At 33.8% G+C, this 14,293-nt stretch overlaps 1 protein-coding gene across 2 annotated transcripts in view; it reads left to right on the forward strand.

Moving 5' to 3' along the window:
* The first annotated feature begins 624 nt into the window (after positions 1 to 624).
* The window catches only part of LOC130446995 (cilia- and flagella-associated protein 44), a 41,823-nt gene continuing 28,154 nt past the window's right edge, over positions 625 to 14,293 (forward strand). For both annotated transcript variants that reach the window (XM_056783580.1, XM_056783578.1), the window contains exons 1-7: positions 625 to 1,962; positions 2,140 to 2,863; positions 3,049 to 3,211; positions 3,778 to 3,923; positions 9,079 to 9,242; positions 9,523 to 9,653; positions 13,041 to 13,355. In XM_056783580.1, coding sequence (XP_056639558.1) covers positions 1,689 to 1,962; positions 2,140 to 2,863; positions 3,049 to 3,211; positions 3,778 to 3,923; positions 9,079 to 9,242; positions 9,523 to 9,653; positions 13,041 to 13,355 — 1,917 coding nt within the window. In that variant the 5' untranslated portion in view covers positions 625 to 1,688. The remainder of the gene's footprint in view (positions 1,963 to 2,139; positions 2,864 to 3,048; positions 3,212 to 3,777; positions 3,924 to 9,078; positions 9,243 to 9,522; positions 9,654 to 13,040; positions 13,356 to 14,293) is intronic.

Raw genomic sequence — 14,293 nt, forward strand, 5'->3', positions numbered from 1 at the left:
ATATTTGAAAAAAATTAAACGTGCTGTCGAATTATTATGAAAGCAATTTGTTTTTAGTGTTAGTGTTCAAATAATACTAATTTTGTTCTATTTACTATACCATTCAAATACCTGTTATTTAGGGGAATAACACCCTCATTCTCAATGCAATTCCCCAGCGTGGAAACTAATAAACTCTTCCGATACCTCACCAAACATTAGCTAGAAAGAGTTGAAGTTGAAAAAATCATATTATGAATGCATCGGTATCTATGGAGATGTGTTACCACAACACTAATAATTGGAAAAAAAAAGAAATCAATTACGCCTGCAATAATCATTGCAATAACAATAAATACAAAGCGCATACAGAATACATTAATTAATCAATAATTTGTGTTCTTGACGTATCGGATTACTCAATTTTTGTCTTATATTAATGTGACTGTGAAGAATCATAATTTTATTGTATTGGTTAAGATTTATTGTACAATGACCACTCCTAATGGGAACTAACGTCATAGTTAAGCGATTCCAAGTGTCCCTTAAACACTTGAAGCTCCATTAATGTATTAATTTTATTTTATATTGATATCACTCTAACGACCGTAAATATAATTTTGTGTACAATAGGATTTTGGTATTTAAAGGGTTTGTAAACAGACACGAGGTTCTTAATAGTTTTGGAATCCTTCGAGCACCACACATTCACAGACCAACGAACCTGATGTTGGATTTACTGCATCCAACGTCTCAAATTTTCATGCCCTTGGAAATTGAGTAGAAGAAAAAGGTTTCAATAAATATGTAAAAGATATAAGACATTTCACCCACGATTGTGAGGTTATATTGTTCTAGTTGCCCAATCGGTACTTTCACGAATTTGTGGACATAATAATGGTAGAGTAAATTGCCATAATACGTTCTACAAGTCCGAAACGAACCCCCGTTGGATGCAGAAGATCCAACATCATGGTCAACAGAACACTTTGACGCCCAAGCTGTTTCTGTTAATATTTCGCCGTGGGCCAAAGATTTTTTTCTTCTTGAAGGTATACCCTGATAGCACGTATTTATTTAACCACCCAAATCTGTAGACCTAACTTGCTCAGATTTTTATTTGTGGCGCCGAATAAAAGATTCCGTTTACAACAATAGAGATACATGAGATGATATGACAGAAATTGAAACTGCTATTCTATATACCCGTCAGCGACTGATTACATGTATCAGAATGGTCCCAGAAGTACCTGGCCTGACCTAGAGATCGCGGTAGTTGCTCGAACAATATATGTTTCAAGTTTGAAGACGTCATCTTGTTTGGTATTTGTTCGACAGCTATGGATAGTGAACGTTTTCAGTAAATTTGTAAATACGGAAAATATTAGTCGTCGTTATGTTTTATTTGAAAGACGTTAGCCCATCTAGGTACTTCTGAGACCATCTTCTCATCTAAATTGTTAATAGTTAGATACGTTACATGGTTTATACACGCTTGAGCTGAAACTGTAATATCCATACCTGAGATATGACTGACGGCCGTTTTTAGACGCTCACCCGGTACATTATTTCCCTAAAATATCTGTTTCCATGAAAACATCTATATTGATCAAATAAGAATACCCAGAATGATGAATATTATGTCATTTATGATACTCAATTGTCAGATGTTAAGTTAATAACATCAAAAAGAAATATTAAAAAAAAATATGACCGATTCCGATAAGGAGAAAGTAGTACCAGAAGAAGAAAAAGAAGAAGTCGTTACAAATTTGGAAGATACGCAAACTGCAAACGAAACTGATGAAGTTTCAAACGAACAAACGAATAATAAAGACGAAGAAAAGCGCGAAAACGAAGATTCTGGAGACAAAAACGACGAAAACGAAGAAAAACCAGTACATATAGACGATGAAACAGTAACGGGTGGCGCAGAAGATCAGCAAAAAGAGGATCTTACAACGGAAGATAAGAAAGAGATAGGTACTTCATCTTCTAAACTCTATTTTTATCATAGCTTTTAACAAATGACCTCTTTGCTCGCACTGAATTTCGTCCCTGTGTGAATAATTAGAGTTAAAGTAGGTTAACGTTATTGTGAACGGCTCTATACCATCGATATCTTCTAATAACAAACCTCTTTTTTTTTTGAAAAATTAGCAGAAGACCAAAGTCCAAGTGAACAAGAAGCTAAAACAGACGCAGAAGTCGAAAAAGAAAACATAGAACAAAGTCCAGTAGAACAAGAAATCGAGACAGACACAGAAGCGAACAAAGAAGACTTAGAGCAAAGTCCAGTAGAACAAGAAATCGAGACAGACGCAGAAGTAAACAAAGAAGACTTAGAGCAAAGTCCAGTAGAACAAGAAATCGAGACAGACGCAGAAGTAAACAAAGAAGACTTAGAACAAAGTACACTAGAACAAGAAGCGGAGATAGACAAAGAAAACATAGAGCAAAGTCCAGTAGAACAAGAAACCGAAAAAGATGCAGAAGTAGACAGAGAAAACATAACCGAGGAAGCAGAAAAAGAAATTCTAACGAAAGATATAAGAGAGGATGTAGATGAAATTGAGGAATTAGAAGAGATCGAAGAAACAAAAGAAGACGAAACGATAACAGATAGTGCAAGTAAAGAAAACGTGGTTGAAGAAATTACAATAGAAACGAAAAGATTTAGCAGAGCTGCTAGAAAATCCATCTTAACCGAAATATCCGTAACGGATTCTATAGAAGAAGAGGAAGTTAGCGACGAAGAAAACGTCGAGGAAGAAGAAGAAATAGAAGAAGAAGAAGAGCCTGAATACTACGATCCTGATGATTTTCTTTCTGGCCCTACAATATGCGAAGGGGGTAGTTTACCTCTGAATATAATTCAATTCTAGTATCCTTTACAATTTGAATATATTTATCTATTATTAGGTGCGTTGGTTTTAGGACACGATTTGCTAACCAGACTAACTCGCTACGTGGCGGTTGCTTTTATTTTTTTCTTGTATCGCCACCTATCGGGGAAGTTTGATAGCTTAAATTTCATACGAAACGTTTCCTTAATATCATTTTACTCAGTCATTCATTCGGTTACAATTGCAGAAAGAGATTTAATCTTGAAGTTCTCGATGACGATACAGTTGTTTTTGCATCGGGCAACTTTTTGCATTTTTTCAATCTACAAACACGAGAAATTTGGTTCAGAAGAAGTGCTTTGGGTCAAGGTATAGGTCATATCAAGGTGAGTCCGGACATTGATATATTAACATAAATTTTGGACCACCCGTATAGATCTTGACCTTTGAGGAGTGAGACAAAGAGGTTCGTTGGGTTGATTGTGATTTGGATGAGGATATTATTCGCTTGGAGGAAGGGATTTGTTAGGTTTGGAGCTGATATAGGAAAGATTCCTCTCCAGTTGTGGTGGATTTGTAATAGAATGGAAAAGCGAAAGAAAGAAGACAAAAAGGAAAGGCTTGACAAACAAACATCCTTTGCAAAATGCGTGTACACCATGCGGCCAGATTATAGAAAAATCGCATGAATCTTGCAACACCGATGTTCGACGTGGTGGGATTTCCTTGGGGGTTTCACCTATTCGCTATAGGAGAAGTGTCCAAGATAATGGACAATTTTTCATCAAAAAAATGTTCCGGAAACTAAGAGGTATTATATGGACTCCTTAGAGGTTGAGCATCATCAATATATAGGTGGCGCTCGGGGTTTAGAAGTTACGTAAAAGCTGAACCAAATATTCATTTTGTTCATGGGTGAAATGTGTATAGTTTTGATTTTTTGTTTTTTTAGAAAAATCCCAATAAAGAATATCCTCATTTCGCCGTTGCCGAATGCGGTCAAAAGCCAATCATAATATTATATAATTGGCCGGAAATGACGATATTATGTGTATTGAAAGGAGGCGCTAAAAGATTATACTCCCATATGGATTACAGGTAAACAATTACCAACATTTGATATTGGTAAATTGTCATAAAAAGCACCTAACACTTTTATAATAGTGACAAGAATGATTTCTTTTTGCTTCTTAGTTCACTTTGCTATTTTAATATCTATAGATGTGTTGATTGTTGCATTTCGATTTTGTATGTCCGAGACAGCGCGCTTAAATAATTCAATCATTAACTATATCTTTCTTATTCTAATGCAAAAGATACAAAAAGAAATTATGGCGAAAATAATCAGAATAATCAAATGCTTCGTTGTCAGTCTTTGACAAGTATGCGAAACGATACCAAAAAGTCGGAAATTAGAGTTACAAACGTACAGATGAAACGTGTCAAAAACCCGGCGAGAATAGTAAAGAATTTTCAAAAATGATAATTATAGTCAATTCATTAGAATTAATATTTATCATAATCATCAATCAATTGGCAATAATTTCTCTTAACATCTCTTTACGAGAGTTCTACTTAAATTATGAGATATGGCAACACTGATGTAATTATATCAAATCTGTGATCAATAATCGATTTTTTCGAAGTTTTCTAAGATAATTTTTCCTTGTTTTTTTCACGACAAAATATATTTCACTTTTCGCCAATTGGTTTTGTAATTTGTGGCCATCGTGCCAAATCCGATTTCACTTCGAATCGAAAGGATTTTACTAAAGTTGCTATTTCAGTTTTGAGATATGGCAACACTGATGTAATTATATCAAATCTGTGATCAATAATCGATTTTTTCGAAGTTTTCTAAGATAATTTTTGCTCATTTTTTTCACGACAAAATATATTTCACTTTTCGCCAATTGGTTTTGTAATTTGTGGCCATCGTGCCAAATACGATTTCACTTCGAATCGAAAGGATTTTACTAAAGTTGCTATTTCAGTTTTGAGATATGGCAACACTGATGTAATTATATCAAATCTGTGATCAATAATCGATTTTTTCGAAGTTTTCTAAGATAATTTTTCCTTGTTTTTTTCACGACAAAATATATTTCACTTTTCGCCAATTGGTTTTGTAATTTGTGGCCATCGTGCCAAATCCGATTTCACTTCGAATCGAAAGGATTTTACTAAAGTTGCTATTTCAGTTTTGAGATATGGCAACACTGATGTAATTATATCAAATCTGTGATCAATAATCGATTTTTTCGAAGTTTTCTAAGATAATTTTTGCTCATTTTTTTCACGACAAAATATATTTCACTTTTCGCCAATTGGTTTTGTAATTTGTGGCCATCGTGCCAAATACGATTTCACTTCGAATCGAAAGGATTTTACTAAAGTTGCTATTTCAGTTTTGAGATATGGCAACACTGATGTAATTATATCAAATCTGTGATCAATAATCGATTTTTTCGAAGTTTTCTAAGATAATTTTTGCTCATTTTTTTCACGACAAAATATATTTCACTTTTCGCCAATTGGTTTTGTAATTTGTGGCCATCGTGCCAAATCCGATTTCACTTCGAATCGAAAGGATTTTACTAAAGTTGCTATTTCAGTTTTGAGATATGGCAACACTGATGTAATTATATCAAATCTGTGATCAATAATCGATTTTTTCGAAGTTTTCTAAGATAATTTTTGCTCATTTTTTTCACGACAAAAGATATTTCACTTTTCGCCAATTGGTTTTGTAATTTGTGGCCATCGTGCCAAATACGATTTCACTTCGAATCGAAAGGATTTTACTAAAGTTGCTATTTCAGTTTTGAGATATGGCAACACTGATGTAATTATATCAAATCTGTGATCAATAATCGATTTTTTCGAAGTTTTCTAAGATAATTTTTGCTCATTTTTTTCACGACAAAATATATTTCACTTTTCGCCAATTGGTTTTGTAATTTGTGGCCATCGTGCCAAATCCGATTTCACTTCGAATCGAAAGGATTTTACTAAAGTTGCTATTTCAGTTTTGAGATATGGCAACACTGATGTAATTATATCAAATCTGTGATCAATAATCGATTTTTTCGAAGTTTTCTAAGATAATTTTTGCTCATTTTTTTCACGACAAAATATATTTCACTTTTCGCCAATTGGTTTTGTAATTTGTGGCCATCGTGCCAAATACGATTTCACTTCGAATCGAAAGGATTTTACTAAAGTTGCTATTTCAGTTTTGAGATATGGCAACACTGATGTAATTATATCAAATCTGTGATCAATAATCGATTTTTTCGAAGTTTTCTAAGATAATTTTTGCTCATTTTTTTCACGACAAAATATATTTCACTTTTCGCCAATTGGTTTTGTAATTTGTGGCCATCGTGCCAAATCCGATTTCACTTCGAATCGAAAGGATTTTACTAAAGTTGCTATTTCAGTTTTGAGATATGGCAACACTGATGTAATTATATCAAATCTGTGATCAATAATCGATTTTTTCGAAGTTTTCTAAGATAATTTTTGCTTATTTTTTTCACGACAAAAGATATTTCACTTTTCGCCAATTGGTTTTGTAATTTGTGGCCATCGTGCCAAATATGATTTCACGCAAAGAAAGGACGATAGTTGTTACTTAAGTTTTGAGATATGGCAAAACTGATGTGAATGTCAAAGCTGACGTTGTCATCATGAAGCTTGACATTTTTCATGGTGGACGTACTCATAACGTGTTGTCATACTATTTGGGTTGTTTGCAGATATTCGAAACATTCTTTTTGGAATTAAATCATGAACATTTTCGTGTGCCTATCAACTCGCTTGGACTTTTGGTGATGAAGCACTATTTCGAGCTGATTTTCCAGCTAGTCCAAAATCGGCTGTTGTACCAGAAAACATCGATGCTGTGCGTAAACTGATATTGCAAGATCGTCAGGTCACATTTCGTGAGATTGAGGCATTTTCACTTGGGCATTGGTTCCACTACCATTCAATATTGCAGGAACATTTGAGTAGCAGAAAGATTTTTTCGCACATAATTTGACAGTCGCTCAAAAAAGCTTGGAGTTTTAAGGAAAGTCCATCGACACTCTCTTACCTTTTTAACGATTACGTTTACGATAACATCCCCATCTCATCAAAATCTCTCGGCTGCTAATGAAACTTAAGGAACAGTATAAAATCGCTGCGGTACAGATCTAGAAAAATAGGTGGGTTGTTAACCACTTCGAAGTGCAGTTCATGAGTTTTAGCCATGATAACCACTGACGTGTGAGGAGTGTATTGTCTTGAAGAAAAATAACTTTCTTCATCTTTAGTTTATCAAAAAATTATACGTAATAATCTCTTGTTATCGTTTTGGAAAAAGTCGTTGGATACAATCCCATAGCTATCCCAAAAATTGTCACCATCAAACGATTTGCAGGTACCTCAATCGGAATGAATAAAACCATATCCAATTATAAATATTTGTTTTTATTTGTCTATCTCAGAACTTGATTTGGTTTGATAGTTTGGTTTAAAAGTTGATGATTCGATTGAAAGAAAAAATTAATGGAAAAACGACAAAAATTTTTAAATAGTTTCCGAAATAGTTAACTTAACTTTCATTTACACATTGCAAAAGAATATTTTCAATATGTGACGTGTTCTACTTATTTTTCTTTGTATTATTCATAGTTTTACAATCGATATGACCTTCATTAATATGTTCACAATATCATAGCGAAATCGATTTTGAAAATTTTATTTATTCAAAAACTCAAACGCTAGTTATAAAATTTCATTTCATTTCATGTTTTTTCTATTAAATTTTAATGTGATTCTAATGGTAATACAATTTCAATAACCAAGATTGTCGATGCCATAAGATGGTGGATGTTATATTAGTAAAATAGAGTACGTCATATCCAAATCCAATATGGAACCGTTCGCAAAATGGCGTTAAAGGCATATGCGTGAAAGTATCCTGGACTAGACCATCTGCAAAAGAAACGTTGTTGGCAAAACTTCGTCTAATATTACACCAAGTGTCATTTACCCCCGACGAAGATAATGAATTCTTGGTGGAGATTTCAATCGTATGATAATGTACTCTAAAAATCATACAAATCACGTCTAATATTCTTCATTCTCGTTTAAATATTATCCTAGAGTCAAACGTAGGCAGACATTCTTTAAACTGCGTTCAATAGTCCCCCTCGTAACTATCCATTCAAACCAAACAAATCCGACCGACAGCAAAAGAAATGGTGTTGGCAAGATTTGGTGTAGTCAGTTACAAACGACGAAGACAAGGAATTCTGGGTGTTTAGGTTATTAGTTGAGAATCCGAGAACAAGCTCCAGATAAACTGCCAGACATACAGGTATAAGTCAATGCAGTGTTTCTAGAATTGTTAGAGAGCTCAAACACCATATGTTATCATATTCAGTTGCGTTAGTAGATCTAATCGCAAAGGAAGAAGATTTTTCCAATATCGTGGACTGTAAAAATCTATGAAGCTAAAAGTGTGTTTAGTGGGAACATAATTATGGGCTATTTCGTAGGTGTTCATCCTCTGTGAATCCAAATTCATGTTCAGTAGCCTTAGAAATCGAATCAGTATGAATTGGAACAGTGTCATGAAACATTTTTGATGGAAATTCCTCGGTAAATCAATTTGATGATGATGCTTTAAAGTCAATCATGATCCCAAAATATTGTAGTCATCGCTTTTTTTGAGCTTTTCGTAACCTTTGGCACCATTTTTTCCTTTCCGATGTCATTCCATGGAATCTGTTTTGGATGTTGGACCATAGTTTCCTCATCCTTCACAACATTCTATTCGACGTTGGTTTTAATTCGAAGGAACCACCTAGCTCTAGTTTTTAATGTCCATGTGGGATCATTAGAGCACTGGAATAATCACCGTATCAGGACCTCCCGCACCAGGATCATCTTTAAATGATTTTCGTCTCCAACGCAAAAATTTAGACCAATTTTAAATTACCGAAAATGATGGTTTTTGATTTGTGTAGTAGTAACAAGTTGAAACTTGTGAAGCTTGTTGAGACTTGTTACTGACGCGCGTCTGTAGGTTTTTGCGAACGCACTCTTAATTGGAATTTGGGCGTTCATTATTTTTCGGTGTGTTTTTCAAATGGATTCCTGTGAGTTCAAATTCTACGCCAACATCAAATTTCCGCGAAAAAAACACGGTGTTATGCCATTTCTTCGATTATGGGGCGATTGAATGATTTGATTTTTACAGCCCCGATGGAGAATTTCTTGTTTCACAAAGCGGGGAACCGGATTATATAATAACAGTATGGAATTGGCACGAACATAAAATTTTATTGAGGAATAAGTCTTATGTTAATGATGTTTATCAAATTAAATTCTCGCCCTATATACCAGGACAAATAACGACATGCGGTAAGTATTTAAAATTGAATATACCGGGTGGGCAACTTGGAAAGATCGTCGGTCATATCTCAGCTCAATTGATTATATTTCAGCTCCGGGAAATCAAAAAATTGTAATTGGCATTGTGACTGAATCCGTTCCTGAGATATGACTGACGGCCGCTATTAATTGCTCACCCGGTGCATTATTGAATTGAAACTTTGCCAAAAAATTACAAAATACAAATTTTTCAACTGAAATTGAAAATTACATTAAAAAAAATGACAATTGTGGCTATGAATTTTTACAGGTGTTGCTCATATAAAATTTTGGAAAATGGCTCGTACGTTTACTGGTTTGAAATTGCAAGGTGAAGTAGGTAGATTTGGTAAAACTGAATATTCCGATATAATAGGCATATTACCAATGCCAGACGAAAAGGTGAGTTATATATGTATTCTATAAATACACTTGGCAACGTGTTTGGGTCCAAAAATGCGTGTTCCGATCGTTGAAACCGCTCGAGAAATCGATAATCATCGATTATTTTTTACTCAACTCGAGCTACGATCTCATTACCACGAATACCACTCGAATAATTGATAATAATCGATTAATTTTTACTTGTAACTCAATTCGAGTTAAGATCTCATTACCACGAATACCAATCGAGCAATGGATAGTAATCGATTATTTTTTATTTTTAACTCGAGCTATGATCTCATTACCACGAATACCACTCGAGCAATCGATAGTAATCGATTAATTTTTACTTGTAACTCAATTCGAGTTAAGATCTCATTACCACGAATACCACTCGAGCAATCGATAGTAATCGATTAATTTTTACTTGTAACTCAATTCGAGTTAAGATCTCATTACCACGAATACCAATCGAGCAATGGATAGTAATCGATTATTTTTTATTTTTAACTCGAGCTATGATCTCATTACCACGAATACCACTCGAGCAATCGATAGTAATCGATTAATTTTTACTTGTAACTCAATTCGAGTTAAGATCTCATTACCACGAATACCAATCGAGCAATGGATAGTAATCGATTATTTTTTATTTTTAACTCGAGCTATGATCTCATTACCACGAATACCACTCGAGCAATCGATAGTAATCGATTAATTTTTACTTGTAACTCAATTCGAGTTAAGATCTCATTACCACGAATACCACTCGAGCAATCGATAGTAATCGATTAATTTTTACGTTTAACTCGAACTATGACCTCATTACAACGAATACCACTCGAGCAATCGATAATAATCGATTATTTTTTACTTGTAACTCAATTCGAGTTAAGATCTCATTACCACGAATACCAATCGAGCAATGGATAGTAATCGATTATTTTTTATTTTTAACTCGAGCTATGATCTCATTACCACGAATACCACTCGAGCAATCGATAGTAATCGATTAATTTTTACTTGTAACTCAATTCGAGTTAAGATCTCATTACCACGAATACCACTCGAGCAATCGATAGTAATCGATTAATTTTTACGTTTAACTCGAACTATGACCTCATTACAACGAATACCACTCGAGCAATCGATAATAATCGATTATTTTTTACTTGTAACTCAATTCGAGTTAAGATCTCATTACCACGAATACCAATCGAGCAATGGATAGTAATCGATTATTTTTTATTTTTAACTCGAGCTATGATCTCATTACCACGAATACCACTCGAGCAATCGATAGTAATCGATTAATTTTTACTTGTAACTCAATTCGAGTTAAGATCTCATTACCACGAATACCACTCGAGCAATCGATGGTAATCGATTAATTTTTACGTTTAACTCGAACTATGACCTCATTACAACGAATACCACTCGAGCAATCGATAATAATCGATTATTTTTTACTTGTAACTCAATTCGAGTTAAGATCTCATTACTACGAATACCAATCGAGCAATGGATAGTAATCGATTATTTTTTATTTTTAACTCGAGCTATGATCTCATTACCACGAATACCACTCGAGCAATCGATAGTAATCGATTAATTTTTACTTGTAACTCAATTCGAGTTAAGATCTCATTACCACGAATACCAATCGAGCAATGGATAGTAATCGATTATTTTTTATTTTTAACTCGAGCTATGATCTCATTACCACGAATACCACTCGAGCAATCGATAGTAATCGATTAATTTTTACTTGTAACTCAATTCGAGTTAAGATCTCATTACCACGAATACCACTCGAGCAATCGATAGTAATCGATTAATTTTTACTTGTAACTCAATTCGAGTTAAGATCTCATTACCACGAATACCACTCGAGCAATCGATGGTAATCGATTAATTTTTACGTTTAACTCGAACTATGACCTCATTACAACGAATACCACTCGAGCAATCGATAATAATCGATTATTTTTTACTTGTAACTCAATTCGAGTTAAGATCTCATTACTACGAATACCAATCGAGCAATGGATAGTAATCGATTATTTTTTATTTTTAACTCGAGCTATGATCTCATTACCACGAATACCACTCGAGCAATCGATAGTAATCGATTAATTTTTACTTGTAACTCAATTCGAGTTAAGATCTCATTACCACGAATACCAATCGAGCAATGGATAGTAATCGATTATTTTTTATTTTTAACTCGAGCTATGATCTCATTACCACGAATACCACTCGAGCAATCGATAGTAATCGATTAATTTTTACTTGTAACTCAATTCGAGTTAAGATCTCATTACCACGAATACCACTCGAGCAATCGATAGTAATCGATTAATTTTTACTTGTAACTCAATTCGAGTTAAGATCTCATTACCACGAATACCACTCGAGCAATCGATAGTAATCGATTAATTTTTACGTTTAACTCGAACTATGACCTCATTACAACGAATACCACTCGAGCAATCGATAATAATCGATTATTTTTTACTTGTAACTCAATTCGAGTTAAGATCTCATTACCACGAATACCACTCGAGCAATCGATAGTAATCGATTAATTTTTACTTGTAACTCAATTCGAGTTAAGATCTCATTACCACGAATACCAATCGAGCAATGGATAGTAATCGATTATTTTTTATTTTTAACTCGAGCTATGATCTCATTACCACGAATACCACTCGAGCAATCGATAGTAATCGATTAATTTTTACTTGTAACTCAATTCGAGTTAAGATCTCATTACCACGAATACCAATCGAGCAATGGATAGTAATCGATTATTTTTTATTTTTAACTCGAGCTATGATCTCATTACCACGAATACCACTCGAGCAATCGATAGTAATCGATTAATTTTTACTTGTAACTCAATTCGAGTTAAGATCTCATTACCACGAATACCACTCGAGCAATCGATAGTAATCGATTAATTTTTACTTGTAACTCAATTCGAGTTAAGATCTCATTACCACGAATACCACTCGAGCAATCGATAGTAATCGATTAATTTTTACGTTTAACTCGAACTATGACCTCATTACAACGAATACCACTCGAGCAATCGATAATAATCGATTATTTTTTACTTGTAACTCAATTCGAGTTAAGATCTCATTACCACGAATACCAATCGAGCAATGGATAGTAATCGATTATTTTTTATTTTTAACTCGAGCTATGATCTCATTACCACGAATACCACTCGAGCAATCGATAGTAATCGATTAATTTTTACGTTTAACTCGAACTATGATCTCAATCGATATTAATCGATTATTTTTCACTCGATCCTTGTTTCCGTGATTTTTTATGAAAATTGAGCATAAATCGATTAGAAGTATACAGGACGTATTGTTATTATAATATTTACAGGTTGTATCGGGATGCGATTGGGGAAATATCCTCATTTGGGACGGAGGTTTGATATCTTTAGAAGTATACAGGACGTTGCGAAAACGTTGTCACGACGGTCCGATAGTGCAAATTTTTTACGAAGAAGGTGAATTGTGGACCGTTTCCCTAGACGGTCACGTCAGAATTTGGTGGTACGAGAAAATAGATCAAGCGGATCCGCCAGATAGCGATAGGGTTATCCTTTTGGATCCTTCTTACGATTTTTACACTGAAGGGATGTCTTTGTATCAAGTTATCAAGAGAAGAGAGGAAGGGAGTATGTTTATTGCACAGGTAATGATGATACCACACAGCAATTTGATTTTAATTTGAAGCGTGAGTGTTTTTTTGTGAAATTTTTTATAAAATTATCAATTATCCTTTTTTTTATTACGCCTGAGTCATATTTTCTTATAAACCTCGTATACTACTGAAAAAATTTGGTATCCGATGATTCGGTTTGAAATTTTGAAACGACTAGTACATTTTATGAGGAACAACTTTTTTCATAAAGTTGAAAATAAAAAAGTTTTCCATTTCAATTAGTTCAACAAGTATCTAATTTTTTAAGAGCTCCAAAAATTTATTTATATTGTAATTTTTTTGTGTCTGTCTCTCACGTTTTTAATTTATTTAAATACTATACACTACACTTAACTAACTTATAAATATAATGTTTCACTTATCACTAACACTTAACTAACTTAAATAATTTATTGAAATACTTCGATTACTTTCTATTTCGGTCGGTTCACTATGACGACTTATTATAAACTAAACTGCTCTCTATATATCCCAAAAGAAATTCCTAAAAGTTCTCGAAAATAAAGAAACAAAAAAATGAGTAAATAGACTTTTCTAGAAATTAGTTCAAAAGAAGCAATATAAATAAACCGCCTGCTATATAAAAACAAACATCAAACGAATTCCGGGTATTTCCAACACAAATCAAAAGGGCCGCGCCTCCGCCGAATTTTAGAATTCCACTACATCCAGACAGGACTGGCTCCAAGGGGAGACGAGTTCGTAATAATATCGTATGGTTACGCTTACGTCTTATTATATAAATGAAGACTTATCCCAATCGGGAATACAGGATGGACAACGAACAACATTTTCTGAACGCTATTTTGATTTCTATCAACCTTGTCCTCGCGTCGGTTCAACTTGGTTCATATTGACGCTTTAAACGGCTGATAATATTTACGTGAATTTTATTTTGTTTCGATATT

This window comes from Diorhabda sublineata, chromosome 7 (assembly GCF_026230105.1).
Source record: "Diorhabda sublineata isolate icDioSubl1.1 chromosome 7, icDioSubl1.1, whole genome shotgun sequence".
Classification (NCBI taxonomy): Eukaryota; Metazoa; Arthropoda; class Insecta; order Coleoptera; family Chrysomelidae; genus Diorhabda; species Diorhabda sublineata.